The 27,855-nt window shown below is 40.2% G+C and overlaps 1 protein-coding gene across 3 annotated transcripts in view; it reads left to right on the top strand.

The window, feature by feature from the left end:
* Positions 1-27,855, top strand: part of STAG1 (stromal antigen 1) — a 418,468-nt gene that overhangs the window by 358,144 nt on the left and 32,469 nt on the right. For all 3 annotated transcript variants that reach the window (XM_030934393.1, XM_030934385.1, XM_010364825.2), the window contains 2 exons: positions 20,168-20,260; positions 26,163-26,337. In XM_030934393.1, coding sequence (XP_030790253.1) covers positions 20,168-20,260; positions 26,163-26,337 — 268 coding nt within the window. The remainder of the gene's footprint in view (positions 1-20,167; positions 20,261-26,162; positions 26,338-27,855) is intronic.

Below are 27,855 nucleotides of genomic sequence, written 5' to 3'. Positions count from 1 at the left end.
GGATTATAAGGAAAAGAGTCTGTCTTAAAATGTGTCATTGATTAAAATGGGGAAAAATAAATCTCCCCTGAAAGTTTATAACTATGACTTAGCTTTTGCGTAGGTTTTCACCTGAATTCATACTATTTTGATGGTAAAAAAGAAAGAAAAAAAGTTGAGATTTTGATTAAGTGTTCTATAATGGTGGTATCCCCAACCACCTAACAAAATCAAATCCAAGTCTCTTCTGAAGGAACTTGCCTTAAAGAATTTTCCACAAGTAAAATCTTAAGCAAAGTGAGCTCACAGCAAAAATATCACTTATGAAAACAACCATGAAGAGAATCAGACAAAAAATACTTCACATTGGAATTATCTGACACAAATATAAAATAAATGTTTCAGTTATTTCACGTGATGAGAGGCCTGAACGTAAGAAGCAAACATTTGATAAAGAATCAAATAAAGATATTAGTATGTTTGTATATCTTCCTGTTAACAAAACAAGCTCTTTAAACAGTAAAGATGATTAATGCATTTGCATTTAGAACCAGCAGCTTGATATGGAGTGTTATTTTTTCAGAGTAAGAAGTTTTTTCCTTTCTGAGTAATAATTTGAGGATCTCTGCATTTAGAAAGTAGTAGGATTTTTAAATTCTTTCTAATTAGAAGCATGGTAATATATGGGTTAGCCTCTTGGTTTTTCTCTTTTATTAGTAATTTCAGTCTTAAAAAGCAAAAATAACAGTTAACCTTTTATTAGTAATGAAAGCCACTTTAAAACTGTTACAGCCAGGCACGGTGGCTCGCGCCTGTAATCCCAGCACTTTGGGAGGCCAAGGCGGGCAGATCACAAGGTCAAGAGATCGAGACCAGCCTGGCCAATATGGTGAAACCCTGTCTCTACTAAAAATACAAAAATTAGTTGGGTATGGTGGCGGGCGCCTGTAGTCCCAGCTACTCAGGAGGCTGAGGCAGGAGAATCGCTTGAACCCAGGAGGCGGAGGTTGCAGTGAGCCAAGATCATGTCACTGCACTCCAGCCTGGGCGATAGAGTAAGACTGTCCAAAAAAAAGGCCAGGCGTGGTGGCTCACACCTATAATCCCAGCACTTTGGGAGGCCGAGGCAGGCAGATCACGAGGTCAGGAGATAGAGACCATCCTGGCTAACAAAGTGAAACCCCATCTCTACTAAAAATACAAAAAAATTAGCCAGGCGTGGTGGCAGGCGCCTGTAGTCCCGGCTACTCGGGAGGCTGAGGCAGGAGAATGGCGTGAGCCTAGGAGGCGGAGCTTGCAGTGAGTGGAGAGATCGCCGGGGCTGCACTCCCGCCTGGGCAATAGAGCAAGACTCCGTCTCCAAAAAAAAAAACAAAACTGTGTTACACTGTGCATGGTGGCTCACGCCTGTAATCCTAGCACTTTGGGAGACCAAGGTGGGCGGATCACCTGAGGTCAGGAGTTCCAGACCAGCCTGGCTAGCGTGGTGAAACCCTGTCTCTACTAAAAATACAAAAATTAGTTGGGTATGGTGGCGGGCGCCTGTAGTCCCAGCTACTCAGGAGGCTGAGGCAGGAGAATCGCTTGAACCCAGGAGGCGGAGGTTGCAGTGAGCCAAGATCATGTCACTGCACTCCAGCCTGGGCGATAGAGTAAGACTGTCCAAAAAAAAGGCCAGGCGTGGTGGCTCACACCTATAATCCCAGCACTTTGGGAGGCCGAGGCAGGCAGATCACGAGGTCAGGAGATAGAGACCATCCTGGCTAACAAAGTGAAACCCCATCTCTACTAAAAATACAAAAAAATTAGCCAGGCGTGGTGGCAGGCGCCTGTAGTCCCGGCTACTCGGGAGGCTGAGGCAGGAGAATGGCGTGAGCCTAGGAGGCGGAGCTTGCAGTGAGTGGAGAGATCGCCGGGGCTGCACTCCCGCCTGGGCAATAGAGCAAGACTCCGTCTCCAAAAAAAAAAACAAAACTGTGTTACACTGTGCATGGTGGCTCACGCCTGTAATCCTAGCACTTTGGGAGACCAAGGTGGGCGGATCACCTGAGGTCAGGAGTTCCAGACCAGCCTGGCTAGCGTGGTGAAACCCTGTCTCTACTAAAAGTACAAAATTAGCTGGGCGTCGTGGCGCACATCTGTAATTCCAGCACAAGACTCGCTTGAACCCGGGAGGCAGAGGTTTCGGTGAGCCAAGCTCTTGCCACTGCATTGCAGCCTGGGTGACAGAACAAGCCTCTTGTCTTTTTTTGAAATGTTCTTTATTGTAAAGTCAAAGGAGATTGAATTTATATATTAAAATTTGATAGGATAGGTTTAATAATTTTACACAATTGCTTTTATTTTCATCCTTCTGATTGAATTTTTAGATATTTTTTCCCACAGACATCATTTTTGTTGAGTTACTTGCATTTTGGCTAAATATTGAATTTAGTAAATTTAGAATGTGTTATTCCCTAAAAATTTAGCATAATTGATGGCTAATTCCTCCTTGTAAATCTATTAATACTTTAAATTTTTTCTTTTTTTTTTTTGAGATGGAGTCTCGCTCTGTCACCTAGGCTGGAGTGCAGTGGCACAATCTTGGCTCACTGCAACCTCCACCTCCCGGGTTCAAGCGATTCTCCTGCCTCAGCCTCCTGAGTAGCTGGGATTACAGGCGCATGCCACTATGCCTGGGTGTTTTGTATTTTTAGTAGGGACTGGGTTTCACCATGTTGGCCAGGCTGGTCTCGAACTCCTGACCTCAAGTGATCCGCCCACCTCAGCCTCCCAAAGTGTTGGGATTACAGGTGTGTGCCACTGTGCCGAGCCTAAATTTTGTCTTTTTACAACTATATTCCATAATTGGAATAAGAATCTCTGTTCTTCAATCGACTTCTTTGAATATTTTCTATTTTTTAATCTTTTTACAGCAGAATTATTTTGAAATTCCTTGCCTATTTTTGCCTGACATATTCTCCTAATAAAAGATAGTTTTATTTTTTTTATTAGTCACATTACATATTTAGCAATGCAGATTTTGTTGCCAGAACTGATTTTGTTTTGTTTTTGAGACAGGGTCTCACCCTGGCTGCCCACTGTCACGGCTCACTGCGGCCTCAACCTCCTGGGCTCATGTGATCCTCTCACCTCAGCCCCTGAAGTAGCTGGGACTACAAGTGTGCGCCACCATGCCTGGCTACTTTTTTTTTTTTTTTTTTTTTTTTTTTTGAGACAGAGTCTCGCTAGAGTGCAGTGTCGTGATCTTGGCTCACTGCAACCTCCGCCTCCCAGATTCAAGCAATTCCCCTGCCTCAGCATCCCAAGTACCTGGGATTACAGGTGTCTTCTACCATGCCTGGCTAATCTTTGTATTTTTAGTAGAGACAGAGTTTCACCATGTTGGCCAGGCTGGTCTCAAACTCATGACCTCAGGTGTTCCGCCTGTCTTGGCCTCCCAAAGTGCTGGGATTACAGGTATGAGCTGCCATGCCTGGCTACTTTTTTACATTTTTTGTAGAGATGGGGTTTCACCATATTACCCAGGCTGGTCTCAAACTCCTAGACTCAAGCAGTCCACCCGCCTTGGCCTCCCAGAGTGCTGGGATTACAGGTGTGACCCACTGATTTTCTTTATGCCAGAAAGAACGCTGCAGCGTCTTTTATGTGCTTTATTCATTTGATTTACATTTATAGTTTTGTGTGCATTTATAGCATATGTGACATTTTTCTTACTTAGATATTTGTCTCAAGTTATTTCTTCTCATTTTGAAGTTGTTGGTAGTTTCTTTAAAAGTCCAAGGTGTATTTTGTAATCATCATACATCAGTTCTGTCTATAATATTAAAATGTTTCTCTAAGTGATAACCTTCAAAAGCATTAATTTTTAAGACACATGGAAACTTTAAAAATTCATGTTTCGGCTGGGTGCAGTGGCTCATGCCTGTAATTCCAGCACTTTGGGAGGCCAAGGCGGGCAGGTCATGAGGTCAAGAAATAGAGATTATCCTAATCAACATGGTGAAACCCCTGTCTCTACTAAAAATACAAAAATTTGTTGGGCATGGTGGCTTGTCCCTGTAGTCCCAGCTACTTGGGAGACTGAGGCAGGAGAATCACTTGAACCTGGGAAGCGGAGGTTGCAGTGAGCCAAGATCGCACCACTGCACTCCAGCCTGGCAACAAAGCGAGACCCCATCTCAAAAAAAAGAAAAATCCATGTTTGAGGCTGGACATGGTGGTTCATGCCTATAATCCTAGGACTTTGGGAGGCCAAGGTGGGCAGATCAGTTGAGGTCGGGAGTTGGAGAACAGCCTGACCAACATGGTGAAACACTGTCTCAACTAAAAATACAAAAATTAGCCAAGTGTAGTGATGCATGCCTGTAGTCCTAGCTACTCGGGAGGCTGAGGCAGGAGAATCGCCTGAACCCACAGGCGGTGGAGATTGCAGTGACTAAGATGACACCACTGCACTCCAGCCTAGGCAACAGAGTGAGACTCTGTCTCAAAAAAAAAAAAAAAAAAAAAAAAGATGAAGCGTAACAGGGGACTTTGTTGTTGTCATTATCTTATTGTTTTACATTTTTGTTTGTTTCATTTGTTTGTTTGTTTTGAGACAGAATCTTGCTCTGTTGCCCTGGCTGGAGCTCAGTGGCATGATCTCAGCTCACTGCAAGCTCCGCCTCCCAGGTTCAAAGGATTCTCCTGCCTCAGCCTCTCCTGAGTAGCTGAAATTACAGTCACCTACCACCATGTCTGACTAATTTTTGTATTTTTACAGAAGTTGGCTCAGTTTGTAATGCCAGGACTAACAGTATATGGAGGACTTCTGTGATAATGCACCTAAAACTCTATCCATTTTTTCCCCTTTTTTCCTGAAGTTTAAATGTAATATGGTCGATATTGGGATACTTATATATGTTAAATATATTTAATATTTGTAATGTCAGTCATTTAGAAGCAACTTGAAAGTTTGTTACATAAAGTAATTTTGTTTTATTTTGTGAGCGTATGTTCATTATAAAAGAAATACATAAATAGTAATACAGACAAAATAAAACTGACTCTTACCACTTGTAGATAACCACTGTTAATGTTTTGGTGTATTTTCTTTTTTCTTTTTCTTTTTTTTTTTTTTTTTTTTTGAGACGGAGTCTCGCTCTGTCACCCAGGGTGGAGTGCAGTTGCACAATCTCGGCTCACTGCAGCCTCCGCCTCCCAGGTTCAAGTGATTGTCCTGCCTCAGCCTCCCCAGTAACTGGGACTACAGGCGCATGCCACCATGCTTGGCTTATTTTTTGTATTTTTAGTAGAGGTGGGGTTTCACCGTGTTAGCCAGGATGGTCTCGATCTCCTGACCTTGTGATCCACTCGCCTCAGCCTCCCAAAGTGCTGGGATTACAGGCATGAGCCACTGCGCCCAGCCTGGTGTATTCTCTTTAGTACTTTTTCTTTAATATATTTGTAATTTTATTGAGATTATAATGTACTTTCAATTTGTATCTTCTCTTCAGTTAACACATTTTCTTCAGTTATTAAGAAAAGTTTATAGAGAATATTTTTAATACATGCATAATCTATTATGTAGCTATACCATAATTTATTTTACCTCTCCTCTCTTAGATATTTGGGTTTAAATATTTCTACTAATAAAATTAATGCTGTGATGGGCATTCTGGTGCAAAAAGCTTGTTCTATGTTTTTCATTGTTTCATCTTGTATTATATTCTTAGAAATGGAATTGCTAGGTCAATGATTGTGTATACTTTTAAGATTCTTGATGCATACTGCCAAATTGCTTTTTAAAGTGTACTTTTCTAAAAAATTTTTTCTTTTCTATTGTCATGAACACTGTCACTCAGGAGATTATGAGTGGTAGTTACAATTGAAGTTTAAATTCAAGTTATAATTTAACAGTAAACACTATTAAATGAAGTTTATGAGAAGACTGTATTAAGAAAAAGCTTCGATCGTTATTTGAAATGGAAGTGCACTAGGTTTCACCAATGGGTATTTCCTCTGTTCCCCTAATTCCCAGAGTTGGAAGCTCTGGGGCAGTCTTACAGGTCATGCTCAGTATACTTTGCTCCGGTGCCCCCTAGTGCTGGTCCTGTAGAAGCAACCTTCATTTTTTCTTTGTAGCAGAAAACATCATTCTTCCTTCAGCTCCTTCTGGACATATACAAAGACATTTGAAGAGCCAAGCTAATAAGAGTTAGGGCTAAAATGGGCCGGGCGCGGTGGCTCATGCCTGTAATCCCAGCACTTTGGGAGGCCGAGGTGGGCGAATCACGAGGTGAAGAGATCAAGACCATCCTGGCCAACACGGTGAAACCCCATCTCTACTAAAAATACAAAAGTTAGCTGGGCATGGTGGCATGCACCTGCAGTCCCAGCTACATGGGAGACTGAGGCAGGAGAATCGCTTGAACCCAGGAGGTGGAGGTTGCAGTGAGCTGAGATCGTGCTGCTGCACTCCAGCTTGGCAACAGAGCAAGACTCTGTCTCAAAAAAAAAAAAAAAAAAAGGCTAAAGTAATGCCCCTATTGCCTTCTTTGGCCTGCAGATCTAGAATTTATCCTTATTTTTTTTCTCTCCTGGGAGGAGCTGTTCTGCTTTCTATAGTCTTATATTTGTGCTACTCTCTGCCTTACCCTGCATGTTTCTATTCTAGACTGCAGTAGGGAGGACCTGGGCCAAACATCCCTACCTCTGGACCCTCACCCTGTTTCAAATCCTTTATGTCAAAGAAAGTCAGTATACCCTAGGTAGCTACAAGTCCAATCATTATTGAGTTGTTTAGCTGTAAAATTTGTCCTTCCATCACTGTCTTGACTGAAGGTTCTCCTCTGAAAATTCCAACTTGTTGACCTTCAAACACACTGGAGAAAAGAGCAGTAAGGGTGAAGGTGGGACTGATAGTGGCCAAACCCCATGAGAAGACGTGTTTAACCTTGCTATCCTTCCCACAAACATGCATTCCTACAAATGTGTTAGAAATAGGCTCAGATGTGTAAAAATCTACAGGCTGCTTTCTGTCGCTCTTTTCTTTCCTCTTCCCTACCCATTCCTTCAGAATAGCAGTGAGTAAGAGATAGCTCACTAGAGTCCTGGCCCAGAATTCCTGTAATAACAAAATACAGATAGCAACTCCCTATCTGCAGAGTTAACTACTTTGAGAGGAAGGGAGTAGGACCAAGCATGAGAAATAATAGTGATCCTTGTAGGAACAAATTTTTGGTCGCATGTAACCATTTTATTTCACTTCTTTTCTTAGAGAATCTTTTCCCCCACCTTTTATTTAGTGGAAATTCTGTTCCATTAGTTAGTTCTAAGCCTTTCCTTTCGGTCATTCCATGACTCCAAAGTTGTTCTTTAATACATGTGTTCCTGTTAATATTATGTCCAATCACAAGTGCCTGATTGGCTGGTCTAGAAAAGTTAAGAGGAGAAAGATACAGGTCTTGTTTAATATCCATTTCATATTCAGCTCTGAGAATATTCATTTAAAAGAATCTGGAATGTAAAAGTAGTTGTCTCTTTATACCAAATTCAGAACTTCTCCAAAATTATATTCAACCCAATATTTTAAAATCCTCTGAAAACCAGAAATAAATATCTTCAATTTAGAAAATAACTTACAAGTCATGGTTTCACCATTCCATTAAGTATATCACATTGTGTTTGCAGCCCTATTCCTGGGCCTCTGGATATAGAGGTTTGCTTCCTGGTAGGGAATCCCCTCTTTAAAAATCGCATAAGGGGCCAGGCGCGGTGACTCATGCCTGTAATCCCAGCAATTTGGGTGTCCAAGGCAGGCAGATCACAAGGTCAGGAGTTCAAGACCAACCTGGCCAATATGGTGAAACTGCATCTCTACCAAAAATACAAAAAATTTGCCAGGCTTGGTGGCGGGCACTTGTAGTCCCAGCTACTCAGGAGGCTGAGGCAGTAGAATCACTGGAACCCGGGAGGCGGAGGTTGCAGTGAGCCAAGATCATGCAACTGCACTCCAGCCTGGGCGTCAGAGTGAGACTCCGTCTCAAAATAAAAAGCATAAGATCGGGCGCAGTGACTCACACCTGTAATCCCAGCACTTTGGGAGGCCAAGACGGGCAGATCACCTGAGGTCAGGAGTTTTGAGACCAGCCTGGCCAACATGGTAAAACCCCATCTCTACTAAAAATACAAAAATGAACCAGGTGTGGTGGCACACACCTGTAATTCCAGTTACTCGGGAGTCCATGGCAGGAGAATTGCTAGAACCCAGGATGTGGAGGCTGCAGTGAACCGAGATGGCACCACTGCACTCCAGCCTGGGCAACAAAGCAAGAATCCATCTCAAAAAAGAATAATGATAAAAATAAATAAATCCAGCCTGACCAATATGGTGAAACCCCATCTCTACTAAAAATACAAAAAAATTAGCCAAGCGTGGTGGTGTGTGCTTGTAGTCCCAGCTACTCAGGAGACTGAGACAGGAGAATTGCTTGAACTGGGAGACGGAGATCACGCCACTGCACTCCACCCTGGGCAACAGAATGAGACTCAGTCTGAAAAAAAAAATCAAATAAATAAATAAATAAAGTATAAGGCCCCCTCAGCCTCACTAGTCTGTCCACAATGAATGCTGTTTTTACCTATTAAGAGACAGTAGCCTAGTTTACAAATACGCAAACTCCTTAAGACATTTAATACTTCATGATCTAAGTAACAAGGTAGGACCAAGAAGATTAATTCTAAATAACAAGTATTACATTGTAAAAATATGTTTTCACTAAGCTTATCAGAAGCCTAAAACAATATTAAGAATATTTAGACACTTGGGAGGCTGAGGCAGGAGGATTGGTTGAGGCCAGGAGTTCAAGACCAACTTGGACAACATAGTGAGATCCCATCTCTGTTTTTTAAAGTTATTATGTATAAAAAAAGAATATTTAGACAACATAACACTTTCTAATACAGAGATTTGAGATTTCCTCCACCAAAATTGATAAAAGAAGTTTCCTTTCCTGTCAGGTTATTTATTTGAGTAAAAAAGAAATAGGTTTCTTATCCTGCTTAATATCCCCTAAGTGGTACAGTAATGCATTTTCCTTACTACAGTAGGTTTTTCATTAAAAATTTTTTTTCCTAATAAGTAACAGTTACTAGGTTGTTTGTTAAATGACTTCTTGTTGCTTACACAATTTATCTATATAAGTAGCTCCCTGCCGGTGTGGTGGCTCACGCCTGTAGTTTCAGCACTTTGGGAGGCCAAAGTGGGTGGATCTGGAGGCCAGGAGTTCAAGACCAGCCTGAAACCCTGTCTCTACTAAAAATACAAAAATTAGCCAGGCGTGGTGGCGCATGCCTGTAATCCCAGCTACTCAGGAGGCTGAGGCAGGAGAATCGCTTGAACCCAGGAGGCGGAGGTTACAATGAGCCAAGATCACTCCACTGCACTCTAACCTGGGCAACAGAGCAAAACTCCGTCTCAAAAAAAAAAAAAAAGCAGCAACTCCCAGTTCTTCTGTTTCCAGCATTTTTGTGTGTGTTGGAGCATGGTCTTTGCAGTTAAAACTGAGTTTGAATTTTTAACTCCACTTCTTTACCACCTGTGGCAGGATAAGCAAGGTACTTCACCTGAGCTTCACTTTCCTGATATATAAAATGAGAATGATACTCACTGCTGGATAGGTTTGTTGAGAAGATTAAATTGAAAAAAGTGTTTGAATTAACAGTAAATGTTATTTTGTTGGCATTAAATCATAGTCTTTGCTTTGGTAATCTTCTCCCTTGCCCAAACCAAAATGAACTATTGAACTTTTTGCCTGAGGCTATGGGCATATATAAACATACTTGATGGGTAGTGTAGGTTTGGGATACAGTGTGATAGATTTAGTCCTCCATCTGAATTTTTGGGATAATTTGGGAATTCAAGTCTCTCACTTTGGTCCTAACAGTCACTACTTTTCCCCTGTTCCTCTGACTCCTTCTTTAGCTTCCTTCATCTTTGTATACTACAGGAAAGAAATCAGAAGATGTTTTGGAACTACAGTAGGCAGCTTAAGGGTTCCTGGATCATAAGTGGATTAGCCTTTGAGGCAATGGCAGGAGTCAGCAGGTGGGGATTCAGATCGCCAAGAGCAGCAACAACACTGAAAACTAGGTATTACATTTGGGGTTTAAATATCCAATAGTCGTTTTATTGTATATTCACAAAAGTTGCACACTCTCCCCCTATTCTTCTGAAGAAAGATGTCAGTAGCAATTACTCTTACAAGAAAACAATCTCGGAAATACAGCATAGTGTTTACCCTTCCACAATGGTGCGGCCTTTTGTGTCTTGTTCTTTTTGTCACTTGTTCCAAGTGAATAAATTTAGTTCTCTTTTATATATAGTATGGATAATGACTTACTTCAGGTGAAAAGTAACTTAATGAGCCTTGTTGTATATTAGTCACTGTGGTAGGTACAAAGAAACATAATACAGTTTGTCTCCAAAGATCTTTATAGCTCAGAACAGGCTCAACGAACTTCAGACCATGGGCCAAATCTGACCTGATGTGTTTTTGTAAATGATGTTTTATTGGAACACAACCATGCTCATTCATTTATGTACTATCTAGGACTACTTTCGTGCTACGCTGACAGTTAAGTAGTTGGATCCAGACTATATGGCCTGCAAAGCCTAAAATATTTACTATCTGATCCTTAACACAAAAAATTTGCCAACCAGTGGCCTAATAAGTTAACTTCTTGGCCTTGTTTACCAAACTTTGTCAGTTAAAAAACTGTGTTTGCCTATTCTGGGTAAGCAGAAGTTTAGTTTTGTGCCTCCTTTTCGTCATGAAAATTGATCACTAAATTTTTAGCAGGCTTTATTTTTGTATTCTGAGAATTTTTATCTGGTCTGGGTCCTTGTTTTGCTTCTTTACTGTTTTATTTCTGCCCATTCCAAAAATCTCTATTTGTCAGATAATGTTGAGCTAAAGTTTTATTTTTACTAAAATAAAGTTTATGTTTATTTGAGCTAAAGTTTATGTTTACTAATTAGTTTTTCCATGGCTTCATTTTCTGACTGTGATTATCTTAACAGTATTTCATAGTTATGGATGAAAACACAACTAAATTTGGTCCTCCACTAGGCACGTAAAATTTTGGAACAAAGCCTGGGCAACATGGTGGTACCCGGTCTCTACAAAAAAAAATAAAAAAATAAAAAAATTAGCCAGGCATAGTGGTGTGTGCCTGTAGTGCTGGCTACTATTGTAGAAGAAAATTAAAAGGAATGACACATTTAAAATCTGTATACTTCTGTTTGTGTGTGTGTGTAGGAATTAAACTCCCTTACCTTTCCTCGCTGACTATAATATTGTTTGCTGTTACGGGGCAGTCTACATTTAAGATATTTTTTTTCCCTAAGATGTCAGATTTGAGCCTTTGTGCCTTTAGGAAAAAGCTTCTTTCTAACATAGCTTATATGATAAATTCACCATCTTAATTGTGCCTTCCATATTTAGGGTTCTTCATTGTTGGTGTCTTGCTGACAAGACTGTTATTTTATTTATTTTATTTTTTATTTTTATTTATTTATTTTTGAGACAGAGTCTTACTCTGTCGCCAGGCTGGAGTGCAGTGGTGCGATCTTGGCTCACCACAACCTCTGCCTCCCAGGTTCAAGCAATTCTCCTGCCTCAGCCTCCTGAGTAGCTGGGATTACAGGTGTGTACCACCATGCCCGGCTAATTTTGTGTGTGTTTTTAGTAGAGACGGGGTTTCACCATATTGGCCAGGCTGGTCTCAAACTCCTGACCTTGTGATCCGCCCACCTCGGCCTCCCAGAGTGCTCGGATTACAGGCATAAGCCACTGTGCCGGGCCAAGTCTGGGTTTTAAAAACATCAGCTTAATTTGTTGAAGAGATTTCTCTTCTTGGCCAAGCATGGTGGCTAATGCCTGTAAGCCCAGCACTTTGAGAGGCTGAGGCGGGAGGATTATTGGAGCCCAGGAGTTTAAAGTCAACTTGAGCAACATATCAAGACCTTGTCTCTACAAGAAATATAAAGTTAGCCCAGGTGTGATAGCACACATCTATATTCCCAGCTACTTGGGAGGCTGAGAGAAGAGGATCACTTGAGCCCAGGAGGTCAGGGCCTCAATGAGCTATGATTTTGCCACTGCACTCCAGTCTGGGAGACATAGTGGGACCCTGTCTCTTCAAGAGGTTTCTCCTCTTATCTTGGTCAGTAGATCATTGGTAAACTGAAACTATTTTAGCCTTTTATATATGGGTATATGTAGGTTTCAGTCTTCTAGTTCTCGGTTTCACTAGATCTACCAGGAAGCAAAAAACCTTAGCCAGTCTAATAAAGCTACTTGCAAAATGGATACAAAATATAACCAAGATATCATGATTTACATCTCAGTGTGATCTTACTACTTAAGACATCTGAATTCCTTTCCACAGCTTCTCTAGGAAAAAGTTGGTTTTCTTCAGAGACAGGTCTCACTTTGTTGTTCAGGCCAGAGTGCAATGGCACAGTCATGGCTCACTGCAGCCTTCATCTCCCAGGCTCAAGAGATCCTCCCGCCTCAGCCTCCTGAGTAGCTGGGACTATCGGTGCATGTCACCACGCCTGGGCTGATATATTGCAGAGACAGATGTTGTTTTGTTGCCCAGGCTGTTCTTGAACTCCTGGCCTCAAGCTTTCCTCCTGCCTCCCCCTCCCAAAGTACTGGGATTATAGGCGTGAATTGCCCCACCTAGCCAGAAAAAGTGCTTTTGATGCCATGCTGCTTTCTAAAAATAAGATAAAATAGTGGTTTCATTTAGGAAAAAGAAATCTGAAAGGAAGCACCAATTTAAGGACAGTTTATATGGACTAAGAGAAGTTAGATAAAATAGCATAGATTACTCTTCTGTATTCACCCATTAGCTTCAGTTCCCACTCCTATAATCCAGGTAATCTGGCTAGAAAGGGGATTTGTGGAAGTAAAATTTGTTGTATTCTAGTTTCTTAAAATGACATTCTGTATAATCAGCATAACTTGTTCTTGTATTATTCTTTTTCAATGTCTAGTGAGTTAACTGGCTTTTTTGTTTATATATAAATATATTTGAGTAATTCAGCTTTCAGATTTCTTACTTTTTTTTTGAAATGGAGTCTCACTGTGTTGCCCAGGCTGGAGTGCAGTGGTGTAATCTCAGCTCACTGCAACCTCCGCCTCCCAGGCTCAAGTGATCCTTCTGCCTCAGCCTCCAGAGTATGGGATTAAAGGCGTGTGCCACCACGTCTGGCTAACTTTTTGTATTTTTAGTAGAGATGGGGTTTCACCTTTTTGGCCAGACTGGTATCAAACTCCTGACCTCAAGTGATCCACCCACCTTGGCCTCCCAAAGTGCTAAGATTACAGGTGTGAGCCACCACGCCTGGCCTCAAATTTCCTTTTTTCTTTTTCTTGTTGAGACAGGGTCTTGCTCTGTTGCCCAGGCTGGAGTGCAATGGTGCAGTCTTCACTCACTGCAACCTACGCCTCCCAGGTTCAAGCGGTTCTCCTGTCTCAGCCTCCAGAGTAGCTAGGACTACAGACATGTGCCACCACACTTGGCTATTTTTGTATTTTTAGTAGAGACAGGGTTTTGCCATGTTGGCCAGTCTGTTATCAAACTCCTGACCTCAGGTGATACACTCACCTCAGCCTCCCAAAGTGCTGGGATTATAGGCATGAGCCACCACACCTGGCCAAATTTCTTACTTTCATAATGCTGCCTGTCTCTGCGAGTTGCCACATATTAATTTTATCATGTTAAAGAGTCATTATAGCATAGTGGTTAAGACCACAGTCTGGAGGCAGACTGCTTTTGTTATTTCACTCTGCTACTTAATGACTGTGTGTCTTTGGGCCTGTCGCTTAACATCTCTGTGCCTGTGTTTTTGTTTTTGTTTTTTGAGACGGAGTCTTGCACTGTTGCCCAGGCTGGAGTTCTGTGGCATGATCTCGGCTCACTGCAAGCTCCGCCTCCTAGGTTCATGCCATTCTCCTGCCTCAGCCTCCCAAGTAGTTGGGACTACAGGCGTCCGCCACCATGTCCAGCTAATTTTTTGTACTTTTAGTAGAGACAGGGTTTCACCACTTTAGCCAGGATGGTCTTGATCTCTTGACCTCGTGATCCACCTGCCTCAGCCTCCCAAAGTGCAGGGATTACAGGCGTGAGCCACTGCGCCCGGCCATGCCTGTTTCTTTATATGTAAAATGGGGGTGATTAAGACCAATACCTATCACAGTTGTAAGGATCAGTTGTTAATCTGTGAAAAATTTAGATTAGTGCCTGGCAAGTAGTCAGTGTGGATAAATGTTAACTTTTTTTATTATTGCATTCTGGCCCAGATACAATGTAGTAAGTTAAGCATATTTACTTTTTTTCATAATGAATTACAGCTATTATAGCAGTTGAGAAGTGACAGTATCCATAATATAAGGAATGTAACTTTTTTCAAATTAAAAAGCAGCCAGTGATTTATATTTTAAAATAATTCATAGTAAATGTGCTAATTTTCACCTATTTAGAACAAGCTCTTATAATTTGCCCTATTCCAAATCCTTTTATATTTCTTTTTCTCTTGAATATTATCTATTGTTCTTTAAGGGGTGTTAAGACGAAAGCTCACTCTATGAGACATCTTTGCTTTGTTAATACTGGAGTCTTAAATTGGCAAATCCTGAACTAATTTCAAAATCTTGATATAACACCCTGAAAATTTATAGATATTTACTACCACATGACCCAGGAATGGCAGCCTTCCTCAACTTGAGCAAAATCACACAGTCTTGGGAATCATAATTCCCACTACTTAAATCAAATGAAGTGCAGTAACATGCCAACATCATGACGTGGATGAATAAAAGCACTGAGTTCTGAAATTCTCAAGAACCTAAATTCTCTTCCCAACTGTTCAAAGGATTTACTGTAAGAGATTAGCTAACTTTGTTAAGTATACAATATCTGTGTTCATTTACCCAAATCTGTCAGTATGTATAATTCTCTCAGTTGGAATATAGTTACAATTAAATTAACTTTCTTGAGCACTCAATATTTAGGTTGCATCCAAATCTAGGCCAAACTTTATTGCTAAAGAAGGTCTTTAGTCCATCCCCACTGGAAACAAGAGGAAAAAATTAATAAAGAAAGCCTGACTGGGCGCGGTGGCTCATGCCTGTAATTCTAGCACTTTTGGAGGTCAGGACAGGTGGATCACTAAGGTCAGGAGTTCGAGAGCAGCCTGGTCAACATGGCGAAACCCCGTCTCTACTAAAAATACAAGAAAAAAAATAGTAGCCGGGCATGGCGGCAGGCACCTGTAATCCTAGCTCTTCAGGAGGCTGAGGCAGGAGAATCACTTGAACCCAGGAGGCGGAGGTTACAGTGAGCCGAGATAGCACCACTGCACTCTAGCCTAGGTGATAAGAGCAAAACTCTGTTTCAAAAAAAAAAAAAAAAAAGCCTTTAATTTCTTCTGTTTCCTTGGTTGTTTCACGTTTCCAGTTTCCAGTGTCTCTTAAAATACTACGGTTCATCAGTAGATTGCTTACTTATTTGTGGTATTAAATGTACTACTCTTTAGATGTTTTGGGAAGTAATCGTTTTACATAAGACACATTTGCTTTGTACTCAACCTTTAAAGGAATCTTTTGCCTCCAACTCCTAAGATGACTGATTGATTCCCTAGACTTTCTTACATATTAATCAAGAAATCTGAGGGAGTAAAGGAACATTAGTAACTCCTAGCATCATTTCTTAAAAACCCAATAATTACTTATTGTTTGATGAAGTGAACACATTATAAGTTGCCCCTAGGATTGTGGTAAACATCCGTATTAAGTATACCAACATTTCATTTGGTAACTATTTATTAAATACCTAGTATATGCAAAGCACTATTTTAGGTACTAACAATGGAACAGTGTTCCTTTGAATACTGGAAGGTTTACAGGTTGACAACTATCTGTTCTCATTTGAGTTTCCTAGAGTTAATTTAGCAGAATCAGAGTTAACATAGAACCTCAGAATACCTAGTTCAACTCTCTTGTTTATAGATTTTATAACTCTTCAATCCTGAGATGTAAAATAATTTTTCTGAGATCACATAGCTGGTTAATAGCATCGCTTGCTTTTTGTTCTTTTAGTTACTATTCATTCAGCAAACATTCTCAAATCTTTTCTATTAAAAAGGTCAAGAGTGACCAAAAAAATCCATCATCAACCTGCAGACTTCTGTCAGCCCCATCCTGTTTTTCACTGACTTTTTATAATCATACTTTTTTGAAAGAGCTAACTTCTTCCTTATCTTCCTTTCAGCTCACTGCAGTCTGACTCAGCACTCATAACTCTATTGAAAGTGCTCTCCCCAAGGTCATCCACAGCTTCATAGTTGCTATATTCCTGGGGCACTTTTAATCCTTATCTCTTTTATCTCTCTGTGGCATTTGTCATTGTTTATTATTCATTTTTTTAATGTTTTCTTACCTCCGGGATACCGTATTCTCCTGGTTTTATTTCTGCTTCTCAGATAATTTCTTAGATTTCTTCATAAATTCTTTGTCATTCATCTTTCAAATATTGGTATTTCCCAGGATACTCACTGTCACCTTTCTCTGTGTATTCTCCTTGAGCAGTCTCATCCACTTCTGTCACATCTGTTGCCATCTAAATGCTGAAGACTTCCAAATCCTTATTCTGAGTCATATTCTTTCTCTTGGGCTTTGAACTCACATATGCAGCTGCCTGCTAGACATCTTCAAGATATCTATTCGGGATCTCAAAATCATCATCTCTAACATTTAGCTATTACTGCATTTGTTCCTTTTTTTGTTGTTTTTTGTTTTGTTTGTTTGTTTTTTGGTTTTGAGACAGGGTCTTACTCTGTCTCCCAGGCTGGAGTGCAGTGGTACAATCTCAGCTCACTGCAACCTCTGCCTCCTGGATTCATGCGACTCTCCTGTCTCAGCTTCCTGAGTGGCTGGGATTACAGGCGCCTGCCACCACGCCCGGCTCATTTTTGTATTTTTAGTAGAGACTGGGTTTCACCATGTTGCCCAGGCTGGTCTTGAACTCCTGACCTCAGGTGATCCGCCAGCCTCAGCCTCCCAAAGTGCTCAGATTACAGGTATGAGTCACCATGCCTGGCCTGTTCCTGTGTTTTTTATCTTGATGACTTAATACCACAATTCATCTAGTAGGCAGCTCCCTAGAAATTAAGGAGTAATCAGCAGCAGCCTCTACCCGATTGCTCCCTAAATTCTATCAGTTCTAGTGCTTTATCTTTCATCTATCCATATCTTTAGAGCCAATATTTTATTTTTAGGCCCTCATTCTAAATTATCCCTGGCTGGGCACAGTGGCTCACGCCTGTAATCCCAGCATTTTGTGAGGCCGAGATTGGCTGATCACGAGGTCAGGAGATCAAGACCATTTGGCCAACATGGTGAAACCCCTTATCTACTAAAAATATAAAAATTAGCCAGGCATGGCAGCACGCACCTGTAGTCCCAGCTACTTGGGAGGCTGAGGCAGCAGAATTGCTCGAACCCTGGAGGCGGAGGCTGCAGTGAGCCGAGATCGTACCACTGCACTCCAATCTGGGTGACAGAGCGAGACTCTATCTCAAAAAAAAAAAAAAAAAAAAAAAATTCATATGGCCTTTGTTAATATGCAATAAAATACACAGTAATGATTAAGAACATGGACTTTAGAGTCAGGGAGTCCCATGTTTGGATCCTTGCTCTGTCACTTAGCATCTGTGGGTGCTGTGAATATCAGTTTTCTTGTCTGTAAAACAGGAATATTGCAATTTACTTTGTAGAGTGATGATGAAGTGTAAATTTATAGTTCTGGGAACACAGTATGTGGTGCATATAAGCTCTCAACGAAAGATGTGACTACTTTAACTGACCTATTGGACATCATTCTCCATTGTGTTTAGAATGAGTCATTTACACAAAATTTTAGCACTCTCATGCTAAAAATCCTTCTTCAGTAGTTCCTTATTGCTAGCAGGACAATATCCAAATGACTTAACTGATATTTTAAATGGTCTTCTATGTAAATGCAAATGGTTTTATTCCTCTTTAGCTTTTTTTCTTGCTGCTGTTTTCCCTATTTATACCCCAGCTACACTACAATAAATTAACAGTTCTTCAAAAGCACCTCTGCACTTTTTGTTGTTATTGTTGTTTTTATTTTTGAGATAGAGTTTTGCTCTGTTGCCCAGGCTGGAGTGCAGTGGTACAATCTCAGCTCACTGCAACCTCCACTTCCCAGGTTCAAGCCATTCTCCTGCCTCAGCCTCCCCAATAACTGGGATTACAGGCATGCGCCACCACACCTGGCTAATTTTTTTTATTTTTAGTTGAGACGGGGTTTCACCGTGTTGGCCAGACTGGTCTCAAACTCCTGACCTCAGGTGATCTGGCCATCTCAGCCTCCCAAAGTGCTGGGATTACAGGCGTGAGCCACCACACCTAGCCACTTCTGCACTTTTGAATATCTGTGCGTTACCTGGAATACCTTTTTCTGTAGCTAGATTATTTTTCTCCTTCAGGACTCAGCTTACATGTTATCTTCTTTGGGAACTCTTTCATGACTACTTTTGACTCTGACTTAAGTTTTCCAACATGGGACCCATGTTTTCTCCTACCATAGCACTCCTTACACTATATTGCAGTTGCCTGTTCCCTCATCTGTTTCCTTCAATGTATTTTGAATGTTTAAAATTAAAGAAGTTTCAGGAACGTTGAAGTTTAGTTATTAGATATTTATCTGCAGAAACATGAAAAGTTCTCAAGAGGGTGTCCTTTTTACTGCTGTGCACAAGATAAACTCGCTCCTTCTTACACATACTACCCTCATGTTAGCAAAAGGAAATATGTATGTAATTTTTGAAGTGTCATTATTTGAGATGTAAAGATCCCCCAAAAGACTCAGTGCTGTCATCTGTATAAAATAGAGTAGCTTAAAGAGTTTTAGTTGAGTACTTTTTAAGTGTTTCTACATTAGCCTTTGCTCAGGTAATTAGTCTTCATTGCTGTTTTAAATGTTAGTATCTGCATGTGTCTTACTCATTAGTCAGTGAGAAGAATATGAGCTCTTATATCAGATAGTCCTAGTTTCAACCCCTTGCTAATAATTACTGTTTGTTAGGATCAATATAAATACTAAACTATATAATAGTAAGCCCTTAAACCAGTGCCTGGTGGGTTGTAGGCACTCGATAAATTTAAAAAATTTTAAGACAGGGTCTTGCTCTGTCACCCAGGCTGGAATGCAGTGGCACAATTATGTCTCACTTCAGCCTTGACCCCATGGGCTCAAGTGATCTTCCTGCCTCAGCCTCCCCAGTAGCTGGGACTACAGGCATTCTCCACCATGAGCAGCTAATTTTCTGTGTTGCCCACACTGGTCTCAAACTCTTGGATTCAAGCAATCCTCTCACCTGGGCCTCCCAAATCACTGGGATTACAGGCATGGGCCACTGCACCCGACTTGAAATTTCCTTTTGGACTTTTCAAATGTTCCTTATGGAATCTTATGTGGCCATCTAATTAAATCTGTTTACCCATCCAACCTTAGATTAAAGCCCATCCTCCTATGAAGATTTCTCCAACTTTGCTACAGTTAGAGTTAATACAATAACTTCATCTCCGTAATTGGTCTGTCTGCTAGAATGTTAACTATTTGAGGGCATGGCACTGTCTTACATTTATCTTTCTTCCGCTGACATTTTGCAGAGTGCTGAGATATAAGAGAATATAAGATAAATTCAGTACACATTTGTTGCCTAATTGAGTTTTTTTCAGTGTGCTGCTCTGCTGCCTCACTTTACTAGCAGTAATGTGTGTCACAGGAATGACTAACAATCTTAATCATATTTATAAAGGATTTATATTTATAAACCATATTTATAAAGGAAATTTGTTGAAAGCAATTATACTGAGTATTCCATAGCTAACTCTTAACTGTTTTAGAGTGTCAGTGTCACTGCCCCTTCTGTTAGGACAGATAACTAAGAAATGACTACATTAAATGGTTCCCAACATTAAATTTGGTTATATGAATTTCCTTGAGAATAAACCAGTTTTGCTATTTTCCACTTATTGTTTCTTCTAGATCAGTTTTCTGTGATCCTGTAATTCATTCTTGCAAATTTGAATGTGTCTTACAGGAGGATTTGTTGGTATTGAGGAAAACAGTGAAATCCTTTTTGGCTGTTTGCCAGCAGTGCCTGTCTAATGTTAATACTCCAGTGAAAGAACAGGTAAGAAATTATCAGTAAGAGCTCTCAATAAAATCAACTCAAATACAGTAATGAACATTAAGAAGATACAATTTTTGCCGGGCTCGGTGGCTCACGCCTGTAATCCCAGCACTTTGAGAGGCCGAGGCGGGCGGATAATGAGGTCAGGAGATAGAGATCATCCTGGTTAACAGGGTGAAACCCCGTCTCTACTAAATATACAAAAAAAATTAGCTGGGCAAGGTGGCGGGCGCCTGTTTTCCTAGCTACTCAGGAGGCTGAGGCAGGAGAATGGCGTGAACCTGGGAGGCAGAGCTTGCAGTGAGCCGAGATTGCACCACTGCACTCCAACCTGGGCGACAGAGTGAGACTCCGTCTCAGAAAAAAAAAAAAAGAAGATACAATTTTTTTTATGGCAGTTCTTAGTACACATGTTCATTCCTAATATTTACTGGACCTAGAACAAGACTGTAGATGTGTGAATATTTATGTTGTAAAGCAAGCTAACAAACTTATTATATAATATACATTCTTTCCTTTTACTTTCACAAGTATATTGTCATCAGCTGGAAGAGCAGGTTGAAATGTAGACTTTTTGACTCCTAAGAATTCTACACCAGAATGGCCCAGTGCAGTGGCTCATGCCTGTAATCCCAGCACTTTGGGAGGCCAAGGTGGGCGGATCATGAGGTCAAGAGATCAAGACTATCCTGGCCAACATGGTGAAACCCCATCTCTACTGAAAATACCAAAAAAAATTAGCCAGGCATGGCGGCAGGCACCTGTAATCCCAGCTACTTGGGAGACTGAGGCAGGAGAATCTCTTGAACCCGGGAGACGGAGGTTGCAGTGAGCCGAGATCATGCCATTGCACTCCAGCCTGGGCAAAAAGAGCGAAACTCTGTCTCAGAAAAAAAAAAAAAATTCTACACAGAATATTGAGTGGGTAGCTGACATATGACATACCCTTTTATCATCTAACCTTCAGCTCCTTCCCACACCAGTTAGAGTTTCTAACACATGCATGCCAACACTTTAGCCCCACATTGAAACTCTTTCCATACCACCTGCCCAAACAGCTGCCCATTGACCACCCAGAAGCCTAGTAATATGTACATTGGGTCTGCAGTATGCCTAAAGAAGAGGCCTTTGCAGGCTCAGACAACAGGCTCAGGACTGTTAGGGCAAGGAGTCTCTGAGTCTCTATACTTGGACAATGGCATAGAAGTGGGGTTTGGTAAGCAGGTGGACATATCCCATTGGTCCAATAGATTCCTCATCTCTTGCAGAGGGGCATTGCCCAAAGAGGGTCAGGGTGGGCCAGGGAAGTACTGTTTCCATGATGTGATTTTTAAATAGACTGTTGTATTGGGGAGTACATTTGTGTAAAACAGAATGTGTATTTTCCATACTATTTCTTATTTTGATCTTGGGCTAGAGTCAGTTAATCTGGTGAAAGAGTACAGTATTACTTATCCTTTGCTATCTCTTCTTACAAATAGTGACAAGTATCTTTATTGAGTTATCAGCATTTAACTTAAAATGGAAACAGAGATGGTCTTCCCTAAACCTTATTCTTTAAATATTCAGAAGACCACTTATGCTGTGGAGAAATACCCAGGTCTGCCTTTTATTTTATTTTATTTTATTTTTTTATGTTATGTTATGTTATTTTATTTTATTTTATTTTATTTCATTTCATTTTATTTTATTTTATTTTGAGACGGAGTCTCCCACTGTCGCCTGGGCTGGTGTGCAGTGGTGCAAACTTGGCTCACTGCAACCTCCACCTCTCGAGTTCAAGCAATTCTCCTGTCTCAGCCTCCCAAGTAGCTGGGATTACAGGCGCCCACCACCACACCTGGCTAATTTTTTGTATTTTTAGTAGAGATGGGTTTCACTATATTGGCCAGACTGGTCTCAAACTCCAGACCTCATGATCCACCTGCCTTGGCCTTCCAAAGTACTGGGATTACAGGTGTGAGCCACTGCACCCGGCCTAGCTCTGCCATTTAAACCCCAAATCCAGTGTTTCTGCATCATACCTGCTTGGTCATGTCCAAAACTATGGCCTTCTGGTTAAAAAGTATTTCCTCTGGATTCTCTTTATGCTCCCCTTTTTTCAAATGGCTCTTTCTAAATACCTTAGTATATTTCGTGGTTGTGCTGTCAGGGCGTGAATTGCCAAGGCTCTTGCTGCAGTTGGACAACCAGATATACAGGCATCCCAAACTAAATGCCAAAATTGTGTTTTCCCATAGAAATCAATTTTGGAGGGGGCAGTGTTAGTGGATTGTTGGGAGGTTTCAGAGCCCTCAATTATCCCACAACAAAATCTTTCCATTGTAACAAACTGATCAGACCCATTTATTTCACTCAATTCATTAAATAGGGCAAATTTGGCACCATACCTATAATGTGTACAAATGTATTCAAAGTTTCTTTATATAATTAAATTTGTAGGCCTTATTAGATACTGGTTTTTATATTAATGGTTTTCTAATACAGTCATGCACCACTTAACAACAGGGATACATTCTGAGAAATGTGTTGTTAGGCAATTTCATCATTGTATGACCATCGTAAGAGTATATTTATACAAACAAATAGTATTGCCTACCACATGCCTTTGCTCTATGGTATAGCCTATTCCTCTTAGGCTACAATCCTGTACTGTACAATACTATACTGAGTACTATAGATAATTATAATACAACGGGTATTTATGTATCTAAACATATCTAAAATACAGTATAAAAGATTTAAAAATGGTACACTTACCATAGGAATGGAAGTAGCTCTGAGTGAGTGAGTGAGTGAGTGAGTGAGTGAGTGAGTGAGTGAGTGGTGAATGAAGAGGAAAGCCCAAGACATTACTATACACCACTGTAGACTCTATATGTACCATACACTTAGACTACACTAAATTAATTAAAATGTTTTTCTTGGCTGGGCGTGGTGGCTCATACCTGTAATCCCAGTACTTTGGGAGGCCGAGGCGGACGGATCACGAGGTCAGGAGATCGAGACAATCCTGGTTAACATGGTGAAACCCTGTCTCTACTAAAAATACAAAAACAAAATTAGCTGGGTGTGGTGGCGGGCACCTGTAGTCCCAGCTACTCGGGAGGCTGAGGCAGGAGGTGTAAACCCGGGAGGCAGGGAGCTTGCAGTGAGCCGAGATCTAGCCACTGCACTCCAGCCTGGGCGAAAGAGGAAGACTCCGTCTCAACAACAACAAAAAAATGTTTTTCTTTCTTCAATAATTAACCTTATCATACTGTAATTATTTTGCTTTATAAACTTTTTAATTTTTTTAACTTTTAAACTCTTTTGTAATAATACCTAACACACACACACATTAAACAGCTGTACAAAATATATATATATATATTTTTTTTTTTTTTTTTGAGACAGTGTTTTGCTCTTGTTGCCCAGGCTGGAGTGCAGTGGCACAATCTTGGCTCACCCCAGCCTCCACCTCCCAGATTCAAGCGATTATCCTGCCTCAGCCTCCCTAGTAGCTGGAATTACAGACGTGAGCCACCACACCTGGTTAATTTTGTATTTTTAGTAGAGATGGGGTTTCTCCATTTTGGTCAGGCTGGTCTCGAACTCCTGACCTCAGGTGATCCGCCCACTTTGGCCTCCCAAAATGCCAGGATTACAGGTGTGAGCCATCGCGCCCGACCAAAATATTTTTTTCGTATATCCTTATTCTAGAAGCTTTTTTTATTTATTTATTAAGACAGAGTCTCACTTTGTCACCCAGGCTGAAGGGCAGTGGTGTGATCCTGGCTCACCACATCCTCTGTCTCCTGGGTTCAAATGATTCTCATGCCTCAGCCTCCGAACATAATTGGGATTATAGGCGTATGGCCACCATGCCTGGCTAATTTTTGTATTTTTTAGTAGAGACAGGGTTTCACCATGTTGCCAAGCTAGTCTCAAACTCCTGGCCTCAAGAAATCCACCTACCTCAGCCTCCCAAAGTGCTCGTATTAACAGCTGTGAACCACTGCATCCAGCCTATTTAATTTTTTTAAAATACATTTTTGTTAAAAAATAAGAAACAGGCCAGGCATGGTGGCTTATGCCTGTAATCCCAGCACTTTGGGAGGCTGAAGTGGGTGGATCATCTGAGGTCAGGAGTTCGAGACCAGACTGACCAATATGTTGAAACCCCATCTCTACTAAAAATACAAAAAAAATTAGCTGGGTGTTGTGGCATGCACCTGTAGTCCTAACAACTTGAAAGGCTAAGACAGGAGAATGGCCTGAACCCAGGAGGCGGAGGTTGCAGTAAGCTGAGATCGCGTCACTGCACTCCAGCCTGTGAGAAATGGGAAAATTCTTCAAAGATTATAAAAAGTCACAATTTCTTACCATAAGATTGCTGTCCACTATTTGTGTGTGTGTGTGTGTGTTCTCAATTAGCTGCCCTAGCTTGCTCCAGCATGCCTGGACAGAACTAGACAAGCTCCAGCCCATAGTGCATGCCATTCCTTATTTGGAGATGCTTCCTCAACTATCCCTGGGCAACTTCCTTTTCTTTCTTTGTTCTATCCCCCTTACCTAATTAAGAAAGTTTTAAACTAATAGCCAGTCGGGTAAAGTGTAAAATGTGAGGTCCTATTCCAGCCAATGGAAACTGGACACAGCAGTAGGGTAGACGTGTCAGTCTCCTTTGTTCAGTGTGCTCTCGTGATTGGACAGTTATTGAGTAGCACCCTTTCTGCAGAAAGTAAAGCTCGCCTTTACTTTCATTGTTCATTTGTTTCATCATTTGTTCCCGTGTTAATTATTTTTTTTGTGTGACACCAAAAACTTCATTCCCAGCAAGCCTGGGTGACAGAGCAGGACGCTGTCTTTAAAAAGAAAAGAAAAGAAACACACACATTAGCCTAGGCCTACAAAGTGTCATAATTACCATTATCAGTGTCTTCCACCTCCCACATGTCTCATTGGAACGTCTTCAGTGGCAGTTATTTTGCATGGAGCTGTCCTATCCTGTGATAACAATGCATTCTTCTGGAGTATCTTGAAGGACCTGCCTGAGGATGTTTCACAGTTAACTTTTTTCATAAGTAGGAGTACACTCTAAAATCATGATTAAAAGTGTAGAATAGTACAGTACAGTATAGTATAGTAAATACATATGCTGACAACATATTCATTATCCTCAAGCATTAGGTTCTGTACACAAGTTGTATATGCTATGCTATTATACGACTGGCATCATAATACAGCAGCATCACCACAAACAACATCACAACAAACTTGTGAGTAATGTGTTGCACCACAGGGTTATGTAGCTACTACATCACTAGGTGATAGGAATTTTTCAGCTCCATTACAAGCTTATGGGATCCACCATCATGTATATGCAGTCCATTGTTGACGGAAACATCAATGTGCAGTAGTACACTGACAGAATTTTTTAACATTAGAATTTTTAGAAGTATTCATTATACTATGTTGAATTAGAGTTTCAAATTTTATGCTAATTTGATTAAGCAATATACAATTGATTTCTAATCTTTGTTATAATCTGTTATATCAATTTTTTCCAGAGTTAAATTAAACTCATTTTGTTCTTTTGACCTGTGATCAACACCTTGCTTAAACTCATTTTTTAAAAGTTCAAGTCAAACTATCTTAATGAGCTGTTTTTGAGTTGATACAGCAAAGTAAAAGAAATAGGTTATATTTGGGAAAAGTCTTAAATAAGACAAGTGTTTAGTGAAAAAAAGTAATTTTATTAAATTTAGAAATTGTAACTAAATATTTGGAATTTAAATACTTAAAATTTATATTATGGTATTGCTGTTAAACTATGTTTTAATTTCATATGTTTTCATTAATGTTGACTTGTAGTTCCATTTGTGTAGTATTTTGCTGATGAATTGCCTTTGTATTCCAGGCTTTCATGTTACTCTGTGATCTTCTGATGATTTTCAGCCATCAATTAATGACAGGTGGCAGAGAGGGCCTTCAGCCTTTGGTGTTTAATCCAGATACTGGACTCCAGTCTGAACTCCTCAGTTTTGTGATGGATCACGTTTTTATTGACCAAGACGAGGAGAACCAGAGCATGGGTACTTGTAGCTATCATCTTGTCAATATTGATTTTGTTTTACCAACCCCAAAAGATAGGAGAAAAGAAACAAATTCAATTCTAAAAATTATCGAGATTTCTTTCTTTTAAAAAAGTTGGCTGGGTGCAGTGGCTGGCAGCAGTAATCCTAGCACTTTGGGAGACCGAGGCAGGAGGATTGCTCGAACCCAGAAGTTCAAGAGCAGCCTGGGCAATATGGCGAGACCTTGTCTCTACAAAACAGAAAAAACAAAAATTTTTTTAAAAATTAATAGTAGTTCAGAAACCAACAAGAATAAAAATGTACATAGTGAAGTCTCCCTCCTTTAACATTGTACCTCAGATCTTTTCCTGTTGTTATGTAAAGAGCTCTTTCTCGAACAGCTCTACAGCATTTCTTTATGTAGATATAGCATAATACATATAATCCATCTCACATAAATTGACATATGGCTAGTTTCCAGTCATCAACTACTACAAACTATGGTGTAATGAATAGTAGTGTACATTTGTCATTTCCCACATGTACAAATGTGTATGTAGGATAGATGTTGTTTCTAATTGGCTACGTCCTGGTTCATACTTTTTCTAAAGGAAAGTATCCAGGTTCCGTTCTATTCCTAAGTGGTCATTATGTATTACTTAACAAAACATAACTGTTTGGTATTAAATGCTGAAAAAGTGTTATCAAATCTCACTAGTGAAAATTGTGCTATGCCTGCAGAGTGATAACTTAGCAATATTAGACTGAATTGTTAATGATTAGTTGTAAATAAGTGTCACTTAGAATAGGTTATTTGTGAAATAGATTATTTAAGCTCTGTAAAATAATGTAAGAAGTATATCTGATCGACAAATCTATTTGATGCTGTTCAGCTGTTCTTTTAGAACATTTTGGAAAATACTAGTCTGTAAAACAGTGTGTTTATTTAGAGTCTGTTTTCATCTCAAGAGACAAATTTACCTGCTACTTGTCTTAAGCAAAAAAGTGTCCACTTGTGAAAACCACTGATGCTTCACAATAAAACTATTTAGTAGAAAGGAGAGACTGCCAGCAAATTCTTTTTATGAATCTATACATATAAGGAAGAGAAAAAAGAAGATAAGGGCAGGCCAGGACAGGAGAGGGTCAGTACGGAGCCTGAAACAAATGTTACCATCTGGAGTGTTGTTGGCATGTTTTTTCTAGGATTAGAAATAGAAAACCCAGTAGGGTCTGAAACTTATAAATTTAAGAAAGAAACACACTTGTTTTGAAAGTATTTGATAGGGCTTTAAATTTTTTTCGATGTGCATAACATGGTTTGCAAAATATTTTGTTTCTCAGTTGATAATGTAACCATGTTTAGGATGAGCACTGAAAATTTAACTCATCCATATTTCCATTTCTTCCCTAAATATTTTTCTGAAAGAAAACTTTTTCCCTGTGTCTTAAAAATTTTCAGAAGTGTTCTGTGAGAATGTATTAACACATAAGGAATATTGAAATAAGAGAAGACAGCATTTTAAAGGTAAACAG

This window comes from Rhinopithecus roxellana, chromosome 1 (assembly GCF_007565055.1).
Source record: "Rhinopithecus roxellana isolate Shanxi Qingling chromosome 1, ASM756505v1, whole genome shotgun sequence".
NCBI classification, from domain to species: domain Eukaryota; kingdom Metazoa; phylum Chordata; class Mammalia; order Primates; family Cercopithecidae; genus Rhinopithecus; species Rhinopithecus roxellana.
This window is presented reverse-complemented; position numbering and strand designations above follow the sequence as displayed.